This window comes from Xiphophorus couchianus, chromosome 24 (assembly GCF_001444195.1).
Source record: "Xiphophorus couchianus chromosome 24, X_couchianus-1.0, whole genome shotgun sequence".
Lineage (NCBI taxonomy): Eukaryota > Metazoa > Chordata > Actinopteri > Cyprinodontiformes > Poeciliidae > Xiphophorus > Xiphophorus couchianus.
The window spans coordinates 13,052,279-13,077,326 of NC_040251.1; the positions used below are offsets into that span (position 1 = coordinate 13,052,279).

The 25,048-nt window shown below is 41.7% G+C and overlaps 2 protein-coding genes across 10 annotated transcripts; one reads left to right on the forward strand and one right to left on the reverse strand.

Moving 5' to 3' along the window:
• Positions 1–100: 100 nt before the first annotated feature.
• On the reverse strand, positions 101–21,663 carry LOC114140414 (histone demethylase UTY-like). Of its 3 annotated transcripts, XM_028010233.1 has the most exons (29): positions 21,452–21,663; positions 21,247–21,310; positions 16,466–16,574; positions 16,033–16,082; positions 15,511–15,569; positions 14,942–15,062; positions 14,793–14,847; positions 14,223–14,257; positions 12,927–13,020; positions 12,704–12,830; positions 12,498–12,596; positions 12,167–12,386; positions 10,153–10,290; positions 7,706–7,837; positions 7,547–7,618; positions 6,954–7,055; positions 6,515–6,844; positions 5,548–6,431; positions 4,538–4,667; positions 4,350–4,455; positions 4,072–4,277; positions 3,927–3,988; positions 3,774–3,848; positions 3,214–3,477; positions 2,946–3,133; positions 1,831–1,972; positions 1,616–1,742; positions 1,085–1,255; positions 101–578 (listed from the first exon to the last, which is right to left on the reverse strand). In XM_028010233.1, the coding sequence occupies exons 1-29, from the start codon at positions 21,628–21,630 to the stop codon at positions 549–551; spliced, it is 4,371 nt and encodes a 1,456-aa protein (XP_027866034.1). In that variant the 5' UTR covers positions 21,631–21,663; the 3' UTR covers positions 101–548. The 3 variants fall into 3 exon arrangements, with proteins under 3 accessions (XP_027866034.1, XP_027866035.1, XP_027866036.1); XM_028010234.1 differs by lacking the exon at positions 10,153–10,290; XM_028010235.1 differs by lacking the exons at positions 14,223–14,257; positions 14,793–14,847; positions 14,942–15,062; ... (3 more) ...; positions 21,247–21,310; positions 21,452–21,663 and adding an exon at positions 13,785–14,196.
• Positions 21,628–24,633, forward strand: LOC114140417 (FUN14 domain-containing protein 1). Of its 7 annotated transcripts, none has more exons than XM_028010239.1 (5): positions 21,628–21,766; positions 22,785–22,953; positions 23,482–23,557; positions 23,852–23,986; positions 24,203–24,633. In XM_028010239.1, exons 1-5 carry the CDS (start codon positions 21,715–21,717, stop codon positions 24,278–24,280), a joined length of 510 nt encoding a protein of 169 aa, XP_027866040.1. In that variant the 5' UTR covers positions 21,628–21,714; the 3' UTR covers positions 24,281–24,633. The 7 variants fall into 7 exon arrangements, with proteins under 7 accessions (XP_027866040.1, XP_027866043.1, XP_027866044.1 ...); XM_028010242.1 differs by lacking the exon at positions 21,628–21,766 and adding an exon at positions 22,345–22,524; XM_028010243.1 differs by lacking the exon at positions 21,628–21,766 and adding an exon at positions 22,345–22,524 and having other exon boundaries at positions 23,852–23,980.
• The last annotated feature ends 415 nt before the right edge of the window (positions 24,634–25,048 follow it).

Here is a 25,048-nt window from a genome sequence, read left to right on the forward strand (position 1 = left end):
CACAAATCAAAGCCAACATTTCATCCTGTTACCAGTAGAAAAACAAGGAAATAGAGACAGAGAGAGAGACAGCGGGAGTCAGTAGTCTTTACGGTGGGTGTTGCCAGTTGTGACAGTTAAGTATCTACAAAAACATTTTTACCACGCTTTAAAAAAAAAAAAAATCAAAAAATCCCTCGTCTCCACATTCCCAACCGTATTTGATTAAATCCTCCAGTAAAACATGAAACCACTGTCTTTAGAAGAGAGGGGAGAAGAGGGAGGAAAAGAAAAGTTTAAAGTCCTGTTATCAGGCCAGGTGGCGCCCCCTTCTGGCTTCAAACAGGTTGCATAGACAGACACTCAGCCGCCTCAGCCTCAAGCGACAGTGATGGAGGGGGTGGAGGTGAGGTGGGGTTGGGGTGGGCGGGGAGACGGCCTTAGCTTTTCCTGAATATCAGAAACGGGTCTGTATGTGGAGGCGTTGTTTCCGATCTGAGAACAGGGGTCCTGCAGGGCTTCATGGCTCCAGAGCAGAAGAAGAAAAAGAAGACAGGAAGAGCCTAATGTCAAGATGAAGAAGAATGAAGAGGAGGGGCCTGGAAGAAGAGCAGAAACAATCACACTTTAGCATATAATAATAATAACGTTTTTTTTAAATTAATTAATATCTTAAAAATGGGAAACGCAAGTAAATAATTAAGATGGTTTAAAATAATGTTGTTTTACTGCATACTAGGTTATTTCATATTAACAAAATTAAATCAAACCTTCAATTTCAAGTACATTTATTAAGTTGGGGGGTTAATCAAACAAGAAATAATAATTACAATATTTGTAGCAATGAATATGAATATTTTCTGAGATGCAGAAGCAGAATTCAGCTTCTATGTGCCACAAATATGGAACTTCCCAAAAAAAAAACTGCACAACAGCCGAAACACCGAGTGCCTTTAAATCAAGACTAAAAACCCACCTGCCTTTCGTCAGCAGTAGGTGAAACATTGATCAACATGCTTGTTGGGTTTTTGCTTGACGACAAAATGTAGCGTTTATTGCTCGTGTCATTTTCAGGAAATGTCACAACCGGCTTCCTTCCACTTACTAGTGTGAACTGGTCGTAGACCTGCATCAAGTCCTCCATCCTGTACTGCTCCAGCACCATGAAGTCGTCGAGCGCCGCGCTGCCCTTCCTGGCGCAGTCCTGGCAGTGGACCAGGCACTGCTTCTTGGACAGGGGCTCGCGGCGCACAAACAGCAGGTTGAACACCTCCACCTGCAACGTCACATTTCCAAGTTTATCGTTAAATGGAAGAGAGCGAGGTGAAGTTGTTTCTTTCTAGACGGACGGACAGACGGTGCGGCGTGTCGTTGGGGAGAGAATAATAATAAACAATTAGAGCAAGGATTTAATGGCGTTTGTCTGGGAAAAACTGCTAAAAGCATTTCGCTCTAATTAAATCCATTAGCCGAGATGCTAATTGGCGAAAACAAACAAACAAAGAAGGGTTTTTTAATTCAGTTGAACCAAATTAGTCAATTCAATAATTAAGTGCGGAATGAGTTATACGGAAATGTTTTGTTTTTTTAAATAGTAATGCAACATTTTAAAGCTAAATCTAAGCTTTGTACTCGCCTCGCAGATAATGCAGTAGTGCGCCGGCTCGTCCCTCGTCCTCGGCTTCAGCACCGTCTCCTTCCCGGCCGACGTCAACGCCTCCTTCACCCACTGGCACTGCTTCAACGTCCGCAGCAAGCAGTACCTGCGACCGGAACGCGCCGCGTTAGTGCCACAGCGGAGGAAAAAAAAAAACGTGTGCGAAACACTCAAAAAGGTGCTCTGCGGCTCACTTGATCATCTCAAACAGCTTGTGGTCGGACACTTTGATGTTCCGCGCCATGTTCCAGGAGAGGTGCACCATGGGAACCACAGACTTGACGCTCTGGAGCTTGTTCCACTCGTAACGCTCCACGGCCAGCTTGTACTGGTGGGCTGAAAGAAGGAGAGTTTTTTGGGGGTTAAAAGAGGGCACATTCCTGAACATTTTCACATTCCGCCACATTACAAACACAAATTTCATGTATTGTACGAGAGAATTTAACAGCTCGATTAACGAGCAAGGGTCATATTCCCCGACGTCCAGGCAAAGACCTTAAAGAGGCAAATAAGGTGGATTAGCAGTGCTAGCTAACGACTGATATCATCCAGGTCATGTTACAGTGGAATATTGGCTCTCAGGAATGGATATTGAACTGTTAGCATTTCATGTGGCCATGAGTCTGTCATACAGCAACATTCTTCAGTCAGAGGCCTCTTCTTATTTGTTGCAGGACTGACGGCTACCTTCAAATAGTCTCCAAGGTGACTCTTTGAAGCAGGGCTGCAATTAACAGTTATCTTTGTAGTTGACTGATTGATTATTCTGATGATTAATTGGATTTTAAAATATGGAACATTCTACAGATTTCCCAGTTAACCATGTAAGCCTTTTTTGTTTACTTTATTATGAATAGCAAACCAAAAAAATGACTCAATTCCTTTTTGAATAAGGAAATAATCATTTTATTGCCTGGTTAGTAAACCTGAACTGTGGGAAGTTAAATGTAAACCACTTAAGGAGTTTTGGCTAAAACACATTTACAAACAAAGGCGGATTTATTTTAAATGCAAAACATATATTTTCATATTTACTGCTCTGAGTATGTTGATTTTTTTTAATCAATCAGTTACTAAATTAGTTGACGATTATTTCAATAGCCAATTAATCACAATTAATTGTTTCAGCTCTACTTAGAAGAAACATTTAATTTCCTTTTGTGATAGAAAACAAAACAAGCATTTTTAAACTTAAGCGAATTAACTTGAATTCTGTTCAAACACTCAAACAAATAACTGAGACACAAAAAAGAAACTCATTTAAACAAAAAAAGAAATGTGTTCTTTGACAAATATGGATAAAACATACCGGTGAGAGGTCCGACGTTCCAGCCGATGTTGTTGCACCAGCCGATGGCCTGCACCCAGTGGATGGTCCCCGTGTTGAGCCACACCAAGTCGCCCGGACGCTGGATGAAGCGGTAAACCGGCACGTCCGACTCGTACAGGTCCTCCAGATTGGGCCACCACGATCCCATCAGGAAGTTGATGTTGTTCCTACAGGGAAGCGAAGAGCTTTGATTTACACACTCGCAAACACGCAAAAGCGAAGCGTTAAGACGACAAACTCGTCTCACTTCTCGCAGAAGTTGCTCATCACGCCCCAGTAGGCCTCCGGCACGGCGAACCACTCGCAGTCGCCGGGCCCGATGTTGATGTTGACGGCGCAGAAGTCGTTGTGCTCTTGGTGGCCCGGGATCCTGCTGCCGGGAACCTTCATGTACAGCTGCACCGTGTTCATGCCCAGGATGGTGTGGCCCACGTGGCTCAGCAGGTTGCCGGCAGACACCACCCGCGCGAAGGCCGGCAGCTTGCTGAGCTCCTGCAGCTGCTGTTTCCACCTGACAGGGGGCGCAGCGGAGCAGAGTTTAGAACTTGTTTGTTTTCAGGTATCGGAGTAGAACGTAGTACAGCGTGTTAGGGCTGGTGTAAAAAGAAGAACAGTACATTTCTCCCCCCCCAAAAATCTGACATTTTGAGTTTAATCTGTTAAAACCTGTTTCAATTGTTTTTTAAAACTTTTTTCCAGGAAATTTTTGATTTTTCAAACTTTCAAAGGTTTTTCTAGGATATTTCTCTTCTACCAGTCAATGGACTTAATATTCCTTTGTAGAATAGAAATAGACTCCAAACTCACTTCCTTTCGTCAGAGACGTCAATGTTGGTTCCAAATTTGATGTGTTTTAAGGGCCCTCTTCTTTTTCGTGTTGCACTTAAAAAACAAAAACACACACATTTAGCATTTTAGCGTACTAAACATTTCTTTCTTGATGCAGTTGTTTTTAAATACCTCTCTGCAGATGATGGCTCTGTGTCCAAAGGTTCCTTTAGTGCCTTCTTTTCATTCTCCTCCTGAAATCAACCCATTAGAACAGAATCTTACAAATCTTGCTGAACTCTTTGACTAAGAAGTCTGATTTCAAAGCAGGACCAACCCTGAGGGACTCCTGGAAGGAGGCGGCCTGATACTGCGCGTATTTGGCGATGGTGGTGTGAGCGCGGGTGCTCTCGCAGCGCCACATCTTCTTGGTGCCGCTCGGGTCCCAGTTCTCGTCGGCGGGCTGCAGCAGCTGAGTCCAGACCTCTACCGGGTGCTCTGGGTTGGCCTCCACCAGCGTCTTGGTGGAGAACAAGCCGAGATCTGGAAGCAAACGGAATGGAAGTGAGCAAAAATGGGAAGAAAATAAATAGGGAGCAGGAAAGCGGTTCCTACCCAGTTTGAGAGCTCCAGCCAGGCCTCTGATGACGGTAACCGGGTTGGAGGGGTTTGTGCAGAACTGGTGCAGCGGCGGGAAAAAAGCATCCCTTTTGTTCTCCAGCTGGATGAAAAATAAAAATAAAAAATTAAGAATTTCACAAAGAAAAAAAAATCCGCTTTTTGATCCAGAAGAAGCTGCTTACGTAGATGCTGGGAGTGGGAGGGTTGAGCTTGTCTTTGGGCAGGGCCGGCGACGGCGGGGGCGGCAGTCGGGGCGGGGGGCACTTATCGAGGAGGATGCTGCTGTTGGAAAGGCCGTTCTTCCCCAGGTTTCTGAAAACGCACATAAAAAAAAAAAAAAAAAAGAGGATGAATCACGCTTTAAAAATCTAATTATTCTTACTCATAAGAAAGTTTTAACTTTTTTTTGGTCTTCCAAGGATCCAGTTAGAGGGAATCTATTGAACTGAGCAATGTTTGCACAGCAACAAGACAACCCAGTGGCCTTTATCTGGGAGCCGTTGCATAACCGATTCCCTGTGGACACTGTACTTCCACTGTGAGTCCACCAGGGGGAGACATGCTCAAAACAAACCAGCTGCTCCACTATCAGTTTCATCCAATCAGAGCAGCTATCTAATCTGGCTTTCTAAACTTTCAGTTTTTAAAACCAAAAATGAACAGATTTCTTTTTATGAGGCGACAGTTTCATAACTTGTCATGTTGAGATAAGATCTTATACTGATGGAGCAAAGATATCGATGATGTGATGAATGTTTAGCCACTTTTAGAATGGAGTTAGCATCTTTTTCAGGCTGCTGCAGATCATCAGCAATCAAGATAAGAGCGATTGTTTCAGTCTAAAATTACTGAGTTAGCAGCACTTTTTCAAAAAGGCTGCAGTGGAAGTTGCATAATTTCTTAAATATTTTTACCATAATGTAGTCTTAAAAAAAGTAGAAAAACAGCTGCACAAAACCGGAACCCCCCAACAATTTGAGCATTTTCAAGTAGCTTCTTGAAATAGCATCCATAATACATATACAAAGACAAATTCCGTATTGGTAATTCATTCAATTATTATGCTTACTTGAATGAACATCTCAAAATGGTTTTGCAAAAAATAACAAATAAAATAAAATATTGAATTACAAGTTTCATCTGTGCTTTTTGCAAACAATAATCAAGTTTACACCAATAGTTGAGTTCTCACCTGCAGGCTTTCAGCACGTCTGTGGAGCTGGGATAGATGGAAATAGAAGAAGACGAAGACGAGGATGAGGACGAGTTGTGTCCGTGTGGCGGCGTTGCTATGAGACCTGTGATGGCGGGAGGCTCGGCCTTAAGGGGGCTTTGAGAGTCCTCGGAGATGCCTCCTTTGCTGTTGCCGTTGACGGCAGGCGTGGTTGTGGACGTAGCGGCGGTGGACGTGGCGGTAGTGGTTGTGGGGGGGCTCTGGCCCCCTGTTTGGATGTGTTCAGAGGATTTGGGCGACGGCGTGGCGGTAGACATGGCGGAAATGGGGGAGGAGGCGGCTGAGCTGCCCTGCGGCTGGGGGGCAGAGGGCAGAGCGGCCGGGTGGATGTTGTTCACCTTCTTCTGGGGCTCCAGCCCCGTCGCTGTGGATGTCGTGCCCTCTGACGGCGCCTCGCTCTCCTCGGGACCCTTTTCCACCGCCAGGGTGGCGGACAGCCTGGGATTGTCTGCGCTAAGGCTTTGCTTCTCGCCACCATCCGCCACCTTGTCTCCCTCTTCAGAGCGGACGTGATTGGCCAGTCCGTCCGCCTGCGCCTTCTCGCTCTCGGCAGGCGGGAGTGACGTTTGCGCCGAGCCGTCTAAGCCCCCGTTGCCGTGGGACGCGGCGCCAGCGGCGTCGCCGTCTTTGGTAATGGACGCGGCACCGCCTGAGGTAGAGGAGTGAGGGAGCGACGGCGGGGAGGGGAGGTGGTTGTGAGTCGGCTGCCGTGGCGACGGGGCATTACTGGAATGTCCAACCTGATTGTTGGGGTGACTAGTGGAGTTGGGAATCTGGGGGTGAGAGGGATTCCCCTCACTGCTTGAGCCTGTCGCATGTTTAACACACTCCTTCTGAAGCCCCTGAAGGAGAAACAGAAAGTGTTACATTTTCATGCTAAGCGGTTAATTTTTTTAAAGAGCTTTTGGGGGACAGTAAGTCCAACCTGAGAGGAATTTAGGTGCGGCGCCGCGTCCTGTGGCGTCGTGCTTGTGCAGGTGTGAGGTAGCGGTGCTGCGGCGGCTGGCGGGTAAGGCACGTCTCCGTTGGGTCCCGGCTGATTATTAGCGCTGCCGTTGCGACCGTCGCTCGTGGCGTCCAAGTGCCCGACTGGCCCGTTGGCCATCGGCTGTGGCTGAGGCGGGCAGAAATGGCGGGGTGGGCCCAGGTGGGGCCGCGTGGGGTGGAGGCCGGGGTTAGGAGAGGGGAGAGTGTTAGCGGTGGGGCCGTTAGGAAGGGAGGGACGAATCGGAGCTCCCGATGCATTCTGCCTCATCTGTGAAAGGAAAAACTTTAGATATTTAGTGAAACTGGAAACAGAGATACAGGGATGACGTTTCCCCTCCCCCCCCCCCCCCCCCCAAATATGCGGTTTGACCGTTTACCTGGTGCTGCTGCATTACTGCAAGCTGAGCCTCCAGCTGCTCCAACGCCTGTAGCTCATGGGGCTTCAGGTTGCCTCGGTTACCACGCAGCTGTTCCAGCATCTACAAAACAAGCAGCGGGAAGCCTTAGCTTAAACGATCCGTTCCTCGGAAGATCCATCGGATTTCACATCAACTTTACATCAGAACAATTCAATCGTCCAGAAGTGGAAAAGGTCTTTCCCACACTCACTGAATGCATCAAAACTAGAAACCTCAGTCAAAATCAGAATCCCAAAGAAAACCCGACATTTTCTATTTCAGTTTTGAAAACTAGGTATTTGAACACTAGACATTTCCCTTAGAAGTACTTATAATATTTGTACGTTCTCCAACTCAAAAAATTAAAATGCAGATTTTGACTTCTGATTCAACAGTTTACAATATATTTTTGTCAATTTCTATCTAAACAAACAGAAAATATTTTGGGTTCATACGGTCATGCAACTCCAAGAAAATCTCAAAATTTTTTCCTAATTATATAAAAGGTTTTCTTTTTCTTCATATGGTTTGAAAATCTGAGTCATTTCGGGTCGTAGAAAATGATCACCAACCTGTAATTTCTGTGGGGAGAGGTACCAGCTCGGTGATGGCTGTTGTGGTGGATTACTGGGCCATGAGTCATTCTGAGGTGGGGACATTTTTTTTTACAAAGAGTCCAACTCAACAAATGCTTCCAGTGGATGGAGAACACAAAGCTGTCGTATGTTTACCTTGGCAGGACTGCCGGCTCTTCTCCTCTTGGCCGGGCACGACTGGTCCTCCGCTTGGCCCAGCGCGCCTGCATGAGGGGGTAGAGACTGACCCGAGCCCCCTCCCTCTGCGCTGTGATTGGGCTTACAAGCCTGGAGAGAAGGGGATGGAAGGGGGCACAGGCAAAAGTGAAGCAAAACAAATGTGAGGAGGCAAAGGAGGGAGACGAAGAAAGAAAGAAAAAACAAAAGTCGAAGCAAAGTAGAAAAATAAGATGGAGGGAGAGTGGAAACCCAATTATGGGTGGTTGTTATCGAGACGCAAAGCGGCAATAAGATGGTTTGGGGGGAAAACAAGGAAAAGAAGAGAGAAGGGGAGAAACAATGCCGTGATTTTGAGTTTGAGCTTAAAGCAAAAAAAATAAAAATAAAAATAAAATAAATAAATAAATCCTGGCTGGAAATTCAGCACTACTGCTTTTTTCCACACCATTAGGTCACTGGAGCTAAATTTACAAGTTTCATTTACAGCAAGGAACAAGCTGCTGTGACTGAGCAGAAGATGCATCTCATAAATTAGATAGTTAATCAAAAGAGTCAAATGTGGCTGCTGACAGGTCATTGTTTGTATTTTTTTTTAATAAAATGTCTGCAATTGTTTAAATCTTCTTTTTTTAAAATTTGGGTTTAAATAAATTAAAGTAAACATCAGGCGTAAGCCACATCAGCTCCACTGAAATCTATATAAACATTTTAAGGTCATTCCCACAGTCACAGCTACTGAAAAAGCAGAGCTACAGTATTTTTTGCCTTGCAAAAGTATCCACACCCCTTGAACTTTTTTCACCTTCTGACCACATTACAACCACAATGCGTTTCACTGGGACTTTAATGCAAGACAAACGCAAAGTATCAGATAATTATAAAGTAGATGGAAAATACATGTTTTTTTTTACTTCTCTGTACTTTTTCTGTTCTTGAAAAGAGCTTCAAGGCTTTGTGGGAACAGTAAATAACGTCCCATAATAAAACAAAATAACCCTTGTTTTGTATAAAAGTTTTCTAGCCACAAGCTAACTAGCAAACCCAGTTCTTGGTTGTAGCTATTAACTGAAAAACAGTTAGCTACTTGGAAATTTATAGTTCAGAAACTACAGGACAACATCCACATCCTTCATTAAGGTCATATTAAAAAAAAGAAAAAGCAAAGTTGGCATGCTAACAGTTAGTAGAAGTAGGCTTACCTGCTAGCTAAGATGGACTAACTAGCTAGCTGGCTAACTTTAGCTTTCAGTGTCCCTCCAGGAGGAGCAGAACTGATAGCAGCAATAAAATTCTCAATAACCACATTTTATAAAAATTGCTATAACAAAATTCAGCAGGTTCTCGTATCTACATAATTATACATATAAATATAAAAAAGTGACTAAATGCTCAGCTGTGTTCTCCAGAAATACATTTCACAAACATTATTTGAGCAGCAGCAATGAAATAATCTTTTTTGCTTGTTTTTCTTTTTTGGAGCATTTCAATCATTTTCAATTAAAATATATCTGGTAATAGTTAAAGCATATTTTTACTCGAGGTGATCAAACCATGCCTACTTCGAACTCATCTAAAAAATTTTCTCCTTGCCCATCTTGACATTTTTTTTTTTTGGCTTCTTGGTGAAATTGTGAAAAATGTGTAGCATTTTCTTTCCACTTTATAACTCTGCACCACGTTGTTTGATTCCACCTCAATAAATAAGTGGCTTTAATGGGACAAATATGAAAAAGCTCAAAGAGTGGAACAACTTCATTCGGGCCTCATACAACCTAAAGAAAACAACAGTGATCACGCACAAACAGAACTACTGATATCTACTGATTGTATACCAAACACTGAAGTGACAACGAAACAGTAAGGGGGAGGGCGTTGCTAGAACTCTATGAGCGGCTGCAGTTGCTTCTAAGGTCAGCTACTTGAAAGAGGAAGAGGAGAATGATGACAGAGTCAACGGGAAGGCCTCTACAGCAGCACGGCCTCATCGATCACGTCGGAGCATGCTCAAAAGCCAAAATTAAAAATCATTTTAAAAAAGGAGGAGAAAGAGAACAGGAAAGAATTAAAAGGCCTTTGTTAAGTTTTCATTCTGCTGGAATTGAGCGTGATGGGTGAAGGCGAGTGACTGCTGCAGAAAAGAGATGGAGGGGGAGAGAGGGGGAAATGCAGGGTTGGGTAACACTTGGCTGGAAACCTCGTCGTTCCAAACTGAAATCATTGTGCTGAATGTTTCGCTTCTTTTGAAGCGTGCGCTCTAATGAGAAATTTAGTGACGTAGGAGCTCAAGTGTTACCCATCCATATGCACGGCGGCGCCTGTGCTGACCTGCGAGGTGTGTTCTGTGTCTGGGCAGATGGAGGAAGGGTGGGTGGGAGGTAGAGGGGAGGGGTGGAAGGTGCGAGTTGCTCTATCTGGTCTCTCACCTGCTGCGGTGCACTGCTCAGGCCTCCCTGCCTGGAGGTTAGCTCAGCTGGGATTGGTAGGCTCCATGCCTCCTCAATAAGAGGGAGCATTTTACTTTTACCCTGTAGGCTACTGAGCTGGGGGTTACTCAACTGAGCCTAGGGGAATGGAAAACGACGTGAAAAACAAAAAATAATAAAATAAAAAAATAAATAAATGAATTAAAAAAAATTTTTTTTTAAAAAAAAGGACAAAGTTGTGATGACCTCAAAAACAAGGAATGATCAGAGCAATGGCAATAGGTAGAGGTCTTTTTAACGATTTCTGGCTGCATGGATCATCATCATGAATTAACCACACAAGAAAGTGCTTATATGACACAGAGCAACAGTCACAGATCAATTAAAACAAGCCGAGCTGCTTGTCTTAATGCGACATGATATTACGCTAGCAAACGTGGTGGAAATGTGACGTTCCTTCATGCACATTCAAAGAAAAATGACATTCTTTGGACAAAAATAAGGATGAATATATGGGATATAGGGACCGTCAGAACCTCGACCGATGGTAAATGAGGGAAACTTTCTGTCTGCTACTTTATGTACCCCAGCTGTCAGGGTCTTTATCAGAACTGTGCTAGAATCTGGTCTTTTTTCTTTTGAATCTGCCTTCAAATCCAAAATAAAACCCATGTAAATGTAACTCTGTCCATTGGTTTCAATAAATGAAACATAAAAGACAATCTGCGTCTCCATTGGGTTAATTGGTCAATAAATGAGGGGGAAAAAAATCATATGCAGGAAACATGGGAACCTCTGGAGGAAAAATTATTGTTTTTAATGGGTCAGAATAAATCAGTCTCTGTTATAAAACCGTACTTCCCTCAGATTTCTACATCAATTTGAATTTAAGGAGAGAAAACATCCGAGTAAATGCCATAGCTAGGACCACAACTGTTTGTGAGCATAAAGTTCCTCAGAAAACAAAATATCACAGCAGTTTTTAGCAGTCGTGTCCCACATCAGTATGAAACGTGCAGATGTTTGTGAAATCCATCTAATTAGTCTCAGCTGCAACCGTTTTTTTCCCTGTGTCTGAGCTAAATGATTTAATATGTACAACAACGGCTACAGTCGCCAGTTGAATTTTTGTTTCATTCACATGTGGAGAACTGATTTGAAATTACTTTTCTAGTCTGAAAACAAGCCAGTGGTCTATAAATGGTTCAAAAGAGTTTTTCAATTTAAAATTTTTGTTACAAGCAGTACTGTGGTGAGAAAAAAGACAGGCTGAGCTTGGGGAAGGGAACTTTTAAATCCCACTACAGGGTGCTGGTTTGTTAGATCTCCACACCGCTCCTCTTTGTTTTACACAGTTATGTAAATCATCACATAATTCGTCACCTTAGGTTTTGATAAAAGTTTATTAAATTCTTTCCTTTTGTTCTGTAGAAAAAAATCTATTTCCTAACTTTCAAAAAACTAAAGATGTCAATTAAATCTACGTTTTATGGTTTTATTGGGAATCGAAATGTGTTTTTAAACATCGTCCAACCCTAGAACAACTATTTCAGAGTTTTGAAATAAAATCGGTAGGTAGGAACAATTTACAGGGGTTTTGTGGGGAAGCATTTGAAGGCAGCAAAGGACAGAGGGTTCTTACTTGAATTTAGTTTGTAGGAATGTCATGCACAAAGAGAATCTCTGAATCCCACAGTATCTTAAACCCAATTCCCTGGGAATACTATAAAGAATATTTAGGTTTTTCCCTACAAGAATTTTTTTTAAAAAGGAGAAGAAATGGTAGTACAGAAGACACTGAAAGATCCCAAAGCTTTCACTCCCGGGCAAAATGAGGTTTGTTTCTTTCAGTAGCATGCATTGGCCTGAATCCTACTGCACTCAGAGCCTCTCAAAGAAGTAATCAGCAGCCGGCGGATTGCATTGTTCCACAAAAATCCAGCTTAAGCCGTCTTCCAAAGATATTTTAGGGGAAGAAGGGGTCTCCCTGCTTTTAATTGCTCTTTTCACCCACCTGGAGACATTTGATGCGGTGGGTTAGCGCGGCGGTGTTGGTGCAGCCTTTGCTGCGCGTGGCGTTGATGTAGCACTTGATGGCATCGTGCGGCTGGTTGCAGGATTCGTACAGAGTGCCCAGGTCCATCCAGGCGGCGGCGTGGCTGTGGTCCAGCTGCACGGCGCAAATGTAGGCCTGCAGGGCGTCCATTGGCTGGTTCTGCTGCTGGTACAACACCCTGAGAGGGGCGCGTGTCGCAAAGAGAGGAAAAGAAACAGCTTAAATTTAAGAATAAAAACAAAAACTACCCTGATACACGTTGCTACTGTACACAGAAACACACATTTACCCTATAGAGCACCAAGTATCCGCGCTAGCCTCCGATTTATCTATGGATTGCCGATAAGAGACGAAGGCATCCTGGACTTTGCCAATGCTAGCGTAGCACCTGCAGGTGCAAGAGAACGAAAAGTCATTAGGGAACTTGTCAACAGCTGAAATATAATTTAAGAATGATTTCATCAAACGGTAAACATCCCGTTTGATGCAGCGTACCTGCCAAGGAAGTACCAAGACTGTCCGGAGTTGGGGTCAGCTTCCACGGATTTCTGCAGACACTGGATGGCATAGCTGTCCCTGCTGGCTTTGTCCCCCAGCTGTTCCACTGTGTGGTGCATCCAGCCTGAGAAGAAGCCAAAAAGAAAAAAATAGACTCCGTCAGAGATGCACTTTAAATCGAAAACAATTTGTACCACGACTAAATGGCAAAGAAGCTTACCCAACTGCTGCAGGGTGGTGGCCTTCACCTGAGCAGGGAGGTCCTCGGTCTGCAGGAGGGTCTCGTACGCCTCCTTGGAAGCCCCGAATCTCTTCTGCAATATTCAGTTAAGAATAAGCGGATTAGAAAGTTTTCGTTTGTCTTATTCGACCTTTTAGAATTAAGAACATATTAGAAAAATGTGCAAGATGTGGTTAAAAGAAGCATTCTTAATGTGTAAATACATATAATGGTCATATTAGATCATAATTGGATACAAAGACGGTCAACCACAAAGGTTATTGCAAAGAAAGCTGAATGGAAGGAAAAAGTACACCAGCAACAGAGATAATTGCAGGGGTTAAAAGAAGTCATTTTAATTTATATATGCTCAAGTAATGACCGCATAAGACTGATGATTGGACATAAGGAAGGCACGCAACAAAACTAAGTTGCTAAAAAAGCTGACTGTTCACAGAGCATATTTAGAGAAGGTTGAATGGAAGGAAAAAGTGAGCAAGAAGCAGGAACAACTCCAGTTGTCAAAAGAAGCCTTTTTAGTGCATTTGTAATAGTCATAAATATTCTGGTTGGACAAAAGGAGAGTTTTTAAAAAATGGTTTTCCAAAGAGCATATTCACAGAAAGTTGAGAGGGAGGAAAAAAAGTGCACCAGCAACATCAGAGAGGATTGTCAAGCCAAATCCATTCACAAGGGTTGAACTCAGACTGAAGTCAGCGCATTGAGGGGCTACAAATGTACCAAAATTCCCTGTTCTTAAAGCGACAGCCTGTGTGCTTTGTTCATATTTAGTCACGTTTGCAGGTAAACATTCATGAAGCGGGACAGAAAGCCGAGGTGTGTGTGTGTTACACTCACACGCGCGGCTGAATCTGACCACATTATCTGCAGCGTGCTGCTGCTCCCAGCTCAGCGCTACTGTACCTCTCCGCTGCAACCCACATAAAGAGACAGAGACGCCACCAGCATACCGAAGAAGGCAAGACAGACTTTGCTGTTTCCGTGGCAACCCCCGATGATCGGCTAATCTTGTACTCCCCTCCCACGCGCAAAAACCCTCCTACCCACCCAATCTCCCCATCCATCAGCGCCTGGTTTATGATGCAAGAAAAACAGGGCTTTCCCCAGCATTGAGGTGCTCACATATACATTTCTATTACTAATAGGAAGGATGCTTTTCACACAAATCAAAAAGGTAATAATAAAAAACCCGCACACACATTCCTGTACCCTTGAGAGCAAGGACAATGGATGCACAAGTTCAGCAAACAGATGAAAATAAAACCAAAAACTTACCTGGATCTCATACAGATGAGCAATGTGGAACTGGACTGTAAAAGGAAGAAGAAGAAGAAACGGGTTAGGCAGAAGTTAATTGTACATTCCTCCCCCTATCAGCTAGTAATCCTCATTTATCTTCTAAAGTCTTTGGAAAGTAGTGCAGCGGCGTCGGGAGAACCTGCGACGGGAGCGGATAGGTAGCCGTGATCCTGGCGGCACCTCTCTTTGTCTGGAGCGCTGCAGTGTCTGATCTAAGCTGCCTGAGTGACTTTCGGCAGATGGAGGGGAGAGAGGGAGTTGAGGAGAGAAAGTGGGGGAAGGTGGAGGGGGATGTGGGGAGAGATCGGGGCTGCCCTTGATATTTTCTGTCTGCGCGTGCGTGTGTGTGAGAAGAGGATGAGGAGGGGAGGACACGCCGAGGCAAACACTAACGGGGTAAAAAAAAAAAAAATCTGGGAGAAAAGGGATGCTGCCGTTGTCAAGGTAACAGGTGCCAAGGTGGAGCTGCATTTTAAATCATGGTTTGACTTAAAAACTACAGCACCTTACACAGAATATATGTAAATAAAAATCTTGGTGGCTTACTTTCAGCTTTGGACAAAGTGCAGGGGTTGGAGTCAATCAAAGCCAGCTGAAAATGCTGCAAAAAAAACAAAAACAAAAAACAGAACCAAATGGTAGAAATTAGTCAAATTTTTATTAAACACACGCAGACCGTCCTGGTTTCTGCGTACCTTTAGGCTCGACTCGTAGTCTGTGTTGACTTTGAACATGAGGCCCAGGCGGAGGTGGATCTCCTTGGCCCGGGAGAATCCTGGATCGATGTACAGCACCTCCTGGAATGCTTTGATCGCCCTGCAGGAGGAACCAAGACGACATGAGGAGGTAGAGAGCGACGGATCGGGGAACAAAACGCTGCAGCGCATCCCAAAGGAGCGCCGTCTCGACCTGAATGCTAAGCGCGTTTCCTCGACAACGGCCTCCGATGTGGGCGTAAATTCCGACCATGCTAATACAACTTTCTCCCAAAAACATTTAGTAATTTAAACTACTCCCAGTCAAGTTTCTTGAAGTGTTCAGTTTTAATTATTATGATGCTAAAGTATTTATGAGGGGAAAAAAAAGCATGCAAGAAACATCTGACACAAGATAAATTTTTGTACTTGCTCAAAGAGGAAACTGTTTATTTGAAACAGATTTAATGCCCTTAATGCAAAATTCTATATTTATTAATAGTAAATTTTGCTGCGTTTATCCGACCAGGAAGGCTGTTGCAGAAATGCGACAAACAGATCGGACTCACCACTGAAAGGCGTTATAGTGGAAGTAGACCATTCCCAGGCCATACAGAAACGCAGCATTCTAGATAAGAGGGAGAGATGATTTGAAATTAAAACACACGACTTTACCACTTCATTTCTACTCAAATAAAAAAATTAAAAGAAAAAGAAACGAGGTTAAAAATGGTGTGGAAAACTACAGATGGCAAGACTTTGTCATTTGTAGCTAAACACCAAAACTGTTCCACTTTGAGGTTACCTGCTAACATTTACTACTTATTACAGCAAACAAAAACAAAAGAAGAGGTTAATTCATTACTAGCATTTAGTAAACCGCAGAAGTTCACAGCCAGGTGCTCAGAATGACTGACATGAAACCTGAAACCGCATCTCACGCTGACATCTAACCCAAACGAGACCAGAAAGGTTTCCTGTGAAGGAGCGAGCGCAGGCGTGGGCGGTGAGGCTGCTTGGTTGCGTGTGTGTGAAAATAAGTGTTTTTAAAAAAAAAAACAAACAAAAAAAATAAAAACACAAAGCCTTACCTTCCAGTAGTCTGATTGTAAACTGTAGTACCTCTGGTATGCTGATAATGCTGGAATGAACAGAGAAATGTGTGAGAAATTTGAAAACACAAAAATATTAATAATGAAAAAAAGGCCTATTGCTAGACCCTGCATTTTTTCCTTCCACTCAACTTTCAATTAAAATGCTTATAAAGACTCAAAAATGCTAGATTCTTCCCCAACGACTTTTTGTGGCCAACTGATATAGCAAAACATTTGGGTTAAAACCCCATTTTTGTTTGCTTTATGTGTATTTATTAGCAGAAAGTCACAATCATCACATTTTCTCAAAATAGAAGTTAAAGATGTATTAGCCAGTATGTAATCCATTCATACAATACAAAAGTTTCACTATTTGAACCGAGTTAGTGAGAATAAAAGGATATTTCTAGTCACTGAAAGGAAGGCTCACCTTTTGGATAATCCTCCAAGAGGAGGTTGAAGTGGCCAAGCTGGCAGAAGACCTCAGGCTCCACTTTCCCCTCGGCTTTCAGGATGAGCGAGTCGTAGCAGCGGACAGCCTGGGAACACCAGGAATAAACACACGTTAAACCTTCCTGTTGTAATTTTAGCTAGCAGCTATTATGCTGGTTTCCAATAGCATAATGCTTATAAAACACATACTTTTCACTAAAAACAAAAAGACTTCTGAGTGCTTTCTGATCACACAGAAAGTCACCAACTCCATTACCAACAGAATTAACTGATGCACAGTGGTTAAGAACGAGAGATGAATGTTTTTTTAAATAGAGGAAGGTTGGGATGAAATGGTGAAAATGTCAAAAAGTTAAACTGACGTTTGAATTTAAAATTAACAGGCTGGAATTATGAGTGAAGTTGATGTTTGGTTTATGTGTGGGAGTAGAAAACGTCGCTAACATTAGGGAAGTTGTGTAACAGAGGAAGTGAACGGAACTTCACTTGATAAATAAAACAGACTAAAACCTCTGTTCTGTTGCAAATTATTTAAACAGCAAGATTTTCTTTTTTGCTGCTGTTGTCTTGGTTTAATGTAGAATACATTTATATTTTTCAGGATTGACCCATTTCAGAAACTTTATTTTCTTGCTTTTATTTAATAAATACTCCGTTTCTTTAATAGTAGAGCACAATATGGAAGCTGCTCAACATACTTAATCAAAAAACATTATTGGAACATGCACAATAATGTTGTGCCTCTCTAAAATTAGCCTTCCCCCCAAAAAATATATATAATTGTTCTTTATACCTGCAACTTTCAGACTTAACTGATAAAATCTCCTTATGTTGGGGTACAAAAAAATATATATATATATACATATATATATATATATATATATATATATATAATTATAGCTAAATCTGCATTACAACAGAAATCACGTAAAATTGACTTCCAGCTGGGATTATAGCTGAACATTAAATAAACTAGTTTACTCAAATAAATCACGTAAAAGCATAATTTTTTTAAAAATCCAAACAGACAATTGCTCTGTGATCGAAGCCTGACGTCTTATTTTTAACAAAATGTGAAGAAAAATAAAGTAAAGGCGAGAGAAGGTCCAACTTAAAAGAAAAAGAAAAATAAGTAATTTGTAAGGAAGGTGATAATATGTGATGTTTTGCAGGGATAGTCTAGGTAAGTCATTAGGCTTTGAATGGAAACAACCTTGGGACAACTCACACAGATGGATGATTGCTTGACTTTACAAAATAAAAAGCTGCTACTTCTGACAGAAGCTTATGTAACCAAACACATTCAGTTTGAATGGAGGCATCAGATGTAGAAAGAATATAAAGAAAATAATAATAAAATAAAGGAGTGCTGGATAAAAGGTGCGTGAATCTGAAATATGGTTCTTGCTGACAGTAGACATAAATCGGTCTGACTTTTCACATCTGATTCCGATTCTTGGTTTCATTTGGATTCCAGTGATAAGTTTTCAACTATTGTTATGAATATTATGCAAGAACAAACACAAGCCAGACAATATTTTGTAAGTTTATGTTTTCTCGCACTTTGACTTGGACATAAGAGCTACAAAACATGACTTAACAATGCAACAGCAACACTCTTGTAGAGTATTGCAAAGACAATATTGATTAAGCCACATTTCCCTGACACTTAACTTTACCACAGATTTTCCTTCCACCCAACCTTCCATTGATATGCCAGAATCCAGCACTCTGAATTGCCAACTTCCTTAGGAATTATTTTTGTAGGTTGTCAGTGACTTCTGGACAACTCAAGTAATCAAGTAAATCAAGTAACAACTCTTTCTGAAGATGGTTTTTTAGTGCAGTAAGAGCAGACGTTGCGGAGAAAAAAAACCCTAAACAAAACACTTGAGATATCTTTAATATGTTCCGTTCATAATCATATAACTGATCCAGTTCTTCTCAGTACCAAGATGGGAAATTATAACATATGAAAACCCAGACATTTTCTTCCAAAAAAACAACTAAGAAACAAAAACAAATTGTCTCACAACTTGCAGTTTAGCTATTAGTTACTGTGAGTTAGCATCAGTGCCAGATAGTCACTAGTGATAGTGACCTAGTTCTGTCTGCAGCACTGAACCCAGTCTTATCTGCACACAGTGCAGAGGCCCGACCACTGCAAAGCACCAGACAGGGCTGTCAAAAACTGAAACACTGAGTGGGAGTGGAGTCATAAAAAAATGTATTACAATAAGGTCAAGTGGTGAGTGTTTCTGTTCGTCTACAGACTGGGTTTGGTTTAACACAAATGGACAACGTGGTTTAATTGCTTTCATTTAAAAAAAAAAACAGAAAGGTGACAACTGTTCCCACAACCCATTAGAAACGTTTACAATAAATAGTTTCTTTTAAATTTTTTCCTCAATGGAATTTGAAAGAAAAAAAAAAAAAGTGCTGCAGGTTTTTTTAAACAGCATTTTTAAATCCAACAATCTAATCTTCCCAGCAGTGAAAACTGATCCTACAGTAATGAAAATGACATATAAAAAAGAAGTAGGGACGTATCCATACATTGTCCATTTAACAATTTTAAACCTAAAAATGTCTGTAAAAAGCCCTTTTGATTCAGCATTCAAATGAATACAGCATTGTTTTAAAAGCTTACTAAGGCGCTGAAATCAACATCCGCCGTGCAACTTTAAAAAGCAAACAACATACGCAAACCAAAGAGCTATCAGGACCGTTTCTCGTTTAGCTATTGTGACGATGGGGGATTAAAGGTGGACTGAACCAAAGCTGTATATCAGTGTTTTTAAACAGAAAAATGGTTTGTAGATCACTCTGTATGAAACATAATCACTCATCTGAAATGGAGGCGAGCTGAATGTAAACATTATATGGAGAAAAGTAGGCTAAAGTGCAAACCAAGCTTCCTGTAGTATTCAAACAGCCCTAAAAACCATCGCAGTGATTATAGTAGCAGATGTGTGACCACATCGGTACTATGTAGACGCAGGTGTGCTTCAATGGCGCATTCAAGAACAACTTGCGTTCAAAAATGACACCGACTACTTAGGCGTTTTAAATTTTGTACAGCGGTTTTAATAAGCAATAATAAAAAAAACTCTCTGATTAAATCTCTAATCAATTCTATATGGCTCACTTTCTGGAATGCTCCAAAATGTAAATAAAAGTCACACGCCTGTCAGAAAATATTAACATTCACTGTTCACGGTCGAGTAGAGTAAATATATACTTGGAAATGTGTCCAAAATAAAGCAAAATGTGATTTTTAAAACTGGTTTTTGAGCATTGTTACGCTCAAAGAAAGAAAGAAGCAACGAAGGAGATAGGGAGGAGAGATAGGAGACAAGGGAAGACACAAACAGGAAGAATAGAATCAAAGAGGAAAGAGCAATTTTTAGACAGTGAGGCAGGTCAAGTCTGGCAATACACATACTTATCCAGAACCAGAAAATACTCAAATTCTCTCCGCATTTTAACCAGACTACATTATTTTAATGCGGGTTTTTTTCAATCAAATTGGAGTAATTATAACGAACTGCGTTGTTATAATTACTCTCAAAGATCAATTTTGCTTGTTTTGGGCTTACTCCACATTAGCTGCCTCTTTTCTCTCGCGAGAATTGCCACACTGGTACGACACACTTGTCCCTTTTGCTGCTTGTGTGCTAGATAGAGGTAAAGGAGCGGTTCCACTTCCTAGTAGGTATCCCACACCACCTAGCGAGCGGATTCATTAAAGGTCTCCCCACATTATCACTTGTCAACAGCTCCACCTTTTTTTGGACAAACTTATCATACAGTCACAAAGCCTGAGGAGTTCGTACTCGCCAGTGCGCTGTTGTATTGTGCTACGTACAGGTAGACTGTCATGCATGAACTGTAAACAAAGGACCCTGACACCATCTTGGTCGACGAGTGGGACACGCATTCACAGTGCGCCAAGACCGGGGAGAAAACCCAACATACCGCTAGGCAGCACGTAAACAGCTCGGAGCTAAGCGTTTACATAAAATTTGTTGTAAAGCTATCGGTGTCGTTCCGCCATCTTGGACAGGCAACCAGCCATTAACGTCACTTGAAACGGCCGTCAGATGGTTCCTACTTACTTCACGCAAGCACTCATCCAAACTCAGTTTATAATACAACTGAATGTATTTATCCCATCAACTGCAAGCTAAACAAAAATCCCGAAGGAAGTGCTCCGACACGAGCTAATCACAACTAAACAACGTCAATTGCTGTGGTTATATTATTCCTATAATAGTTTATTTAGGTACTATTATAGGGAGGCATCTACGGCATGCAGTTAAAAAAAACCTGACATTTACTTCTCATTCAAGTTAAAGGCTTGCATGACTGAAAACCATAACTACGCTGTGCACAAGTGCACACAGATAAGCTCCTTGGAAGGGCGGTTGCCTCAAACTAACATATGCTAACGCTAACTAGCAGGGTAAATCGGAAGAACGAATGCTCTTGCTGGTAACGCAAGCCAGCCAGTAGTCACAACATGTACCTGCAGGTGCAGAGTCGCTCATCTTATGTGAGCAGCTGAGCTAACTGGCTAAAAAAGGGGCTGCGGCTAACTGGCCTTGGTTTCTCTACAGAGTGGGCCACTTGTATTCGGCCCAGCCCGCTAAATTAGGAGTGAATTTTAAAGCCCTGCACTCTGGTTTGTATTCTTACACCAGTTCTGTGAATATGAACGCAGCTTCGTAATGCAATGCACCCAGTTAGACGAGCTACCTTCATCAACAGGGCCTTCGTTCTGGCGCCATCTTCATGAAGCTTCTGAAATCCAAACAGTGAGCTGCAAAGCAAGAAGACAACATAGGCGGCTCAGTATCACTTGCAGGGCGGTTCATGGACATTTAAAACACGAAATGGAGAAAAGCGATTAATTTTGCGTGTCTGAGCATTAATGCGAGTGCGCGGAGTTGATATTCCCGACCTGTCGATCCCGGCCAGAGTCTCCCTCTCCTGGGCTGTCAGTGTCGGAAAGTCCTCCTCTGTTTCACTCGCTTTTCCCGCCGCCATTTTCTTTCCCTCATCACCAGCAGAAGAAGCCGAGCCGAGACTCCGAGCAGCAGCGCAGGCAGCGGCGGCGACGGAGACGCCGCACGACTGCATGGGACGAACGCAGTGCTCCGCCGAGTCAAAGGAAGGAAGCCGAAGACAACAAAATGATCAAAAACTTTTCCCCAGGATGATAAGATGCTGTTCGGTGTAGTAAATCCTGTCGGGGGGGCACAAAAGCGCTCTCCGGGTATCTCCTCACATTTTTCATCACAAAGTAATATTATCCCGTTGTTGCGATGCACGTAACTGAGTGCAGTATCCGAAATGTGGGTATTTCACCATAAAATGTGTTTCGGCCGCGAAGATAAAGTTGTTATAATTGTGAAACCCAAGCGGACCCACGCGCCGTTCTAGCCCCGCCCTTTCTTCCCATTTCATCCAATAGTAGCGCCCATTTCCTACCATATGACTTCTCTGCTATACCATTTTTTTATGGTTTAATGTAAATTTGTCCCTGAAAATGGCAAATTATTAATACCACTACGATAGACAGATAGATAGCTAGATAGATAGATCCTAACCCTCACAATTTGTCCCTTAAGTTTTAGCATCATCACAACAAATAAACCACATTATTATTATTGTATATATACGTACATATGCATATTATATCACACATTATTATTACTATTACATTAACAGTACACTTCTTTAATCATTGTTTTTCATCAGTTTGAAAATGTGATTCTACATTTTTGTATTCTTGTATTTTAAAAAAAAATTAGTAATAACTATTTATTATTTCATTCATAAAGTTCAGTACAGTGAAAGATGGAATGCAATTTGCAAATAATTTCCTAAACCACTGAACGTAAATAAATGAAATGACAGCTTTTTTACCGCGTGACGTAGGAAGTCATCATGCTGTGGGCGTGGCTTAGAATTGTCAACATCCCGGTGACATAACTAGTATCTCCAAAATGGCGACGGGGGACCACAGAGAAGGTTAGCAACTGTTCTTGTTGCGATTAAATGATTTTTTTATTTTTTTTAATTCTTTTTCTATAAAAACCTAGTGTTGGAAATGAAATATATCTTTCAAACACAGTGAAAACAAACCTGTATCACACACCGGGAGCTATTCGCTATATACCTAGCTAATATTAGCTACTCCTAATGAAAGGAAAAACAACGTATGAACCGAGCACTTGAGCTTAGGGTCAGAAACAGCCTAAAATATACATTTCATGTGGTTAACAACACAGCAGGACAGGACGACCCAGAGAGCGAAGACGAGGTCTATGAGGTGGTGGACCTCACAGAGTACGCCCGGAGGCACCAGTGGTGGAGCCGGGTGTTTGGGAACAACTCCGGGCCGATTGCTGAGAAATATTCCGTGGCCACCCAGATCATGATGGGAGGGGTGACTGGCTGGTAAGGACATTGTGGATCGACTAAAACAGAATCTCTATGCAGTTATTTCCCATCAATTAAACGATTATGTCGACGATAATATCAGTTTAAATGTTCTGGATTACATACAATGCCTTGCAAAAGTTGTTCTACCAATTGAAAATATTCATATTTATCCATATTATAACAAAACAAAACAAAGATCGAAGTATATATATATATATATATATATATATATATCAATTTCATGTGATAGATGAAGAAAGTTGGATGCAATCTTAAATTTGAAGAAAAAAAGAAGTGTAGTTTTTCTGTATTTAAAACCAGCTCCTGTTATTCTGTTACATGTCAATAAACTACAATTTGTACTGAACAGAAAGTTTGAGCTGCTTTATGTTGGTCTATTACATCAGGTCCTAATAAAATCTAGTCAAATTTAGTCACATGACAAAATATGGAGACTCAGAAAAATGACTGCTTCTGCAAAGGGCTATATTTTGGCTTTTTTGGTTTGAGAACCAATCCTCCTTATCTTATCAACCTGTCCAGGTGTGCTGGCTATGTTTTCCAAAGAGTCGGGAAGATAGCGGCGACTGCCATTGGTGGAGGATTCCTTCTTTTACAGGTAAAGGCATGGAAGCAATGAGTTTATGCTGCCCTAAAATAAAAAACAAAAATGTCGCGGCATCCTTTGGAATACTTAAATGAAAAGTGAAGAGGCCAGCTGCACAGCATGCTGCTCGACTGCTTAACAGCAGAAAGAGTAGCTTTGTGTGTGCTGGCTCTGGGTGGACATGAGCCATCTGGGTGCATACACAGAATTGCATTCATATCGGTTCTTTTTTTCTGTCCGTTGAAGCAATCTCTGTTATATTTCACATTGAGATTAACATGTGGTTATGATTTATTCCTCCTGCAGATTGCTAACCACAGTGGTTACGTGCAGGTGGACTGGAAAAAGGTGGAGAAGGACGTAAACAAAGCAAAAAAGCACCTGAAGAAGAAGGCAAACAAAGCAGCCCCTGAAATAAACACATTCATTGAGGAGGTAAAGGTACCTGGAACAACGCTTGCTCTTTTTTAACCCCTTTTTTGTTTTAAATTTAATCTTGCTGATGTTATTTATCATTTTCTAAGTTTGTCATTAAAATAATTAAATGTGGTGTTGATCTGAAACAAAGCAGTGCCCTCTAGTGTTAGGCTAGAACAGCTACATCAAAAATGTTTCCTGATTCAGAAAGTTTTCTTTTTTTGCCTCATTCTCCTGCAGGCCACAGATTTTATAAAGAGGAATATCGTCCTGTCCAGCGGGTTTGTTGGTGGCTTCTTTTTGGGACTGGCATCCTAAAGCTGCAGCTCATACATTACCCTCCCACCTACTGTGAATCTCATCACTACATTTATCTCCATACTTTACCTCTTTGCCCCATACATCTCCTGATTTATCACATAATGAAGAGAGAGTAGGGGTTCTGTTAAATATGTAAGCATGATCTGTTGTGACAGTGGCACTCCTGCTTTATCCAAGTGTTTTCTTTTCTTTTAGATTCTGAAATTGACCGCTGTGGGTATCATTGTAAATATTTCAATTCTCATCAGAACTGTACATATTTCATACACTAGGAGTGGACAAACTCAACTAAAACCCAAGAATTTACTTTTTTATGTTGCTGAAATATTAGAAAAGTTAATTTTCTCAAAGAATTGTGCATTTTCGCACCACACGGCATGATCAAAATGCTTTTTAAATGACTGGGTGGTCATCGGCTGAACTGTAATTATGACCAGGCTGTAGATCAAAAACAAAATGAAAGTGTCTGGTTACTCAAAAGCAGCAACTTTGACTCATAAGCCTCTTATTGTAGTGGTTGTGAGTCCCTTAGCGTCTGTGTAGGAATAACAGCGTTGTTACGTTATTTATAGCAGTCAAACTCTACTCTTAAGTTGCTTGAATTTTATTTTTGCCTTTTTTTGTATAAGTGCAATAAGCTATATCATTATTTGTTCTTGAAGATGTTGCTAAATCTTAAACTGGTGTTTTTTGCTGTTTGTTTTTATTTGACATGATTTTGATAACCCTGTTTGTGTTTTATTTGTGTCTTTTTGGAATAAATAT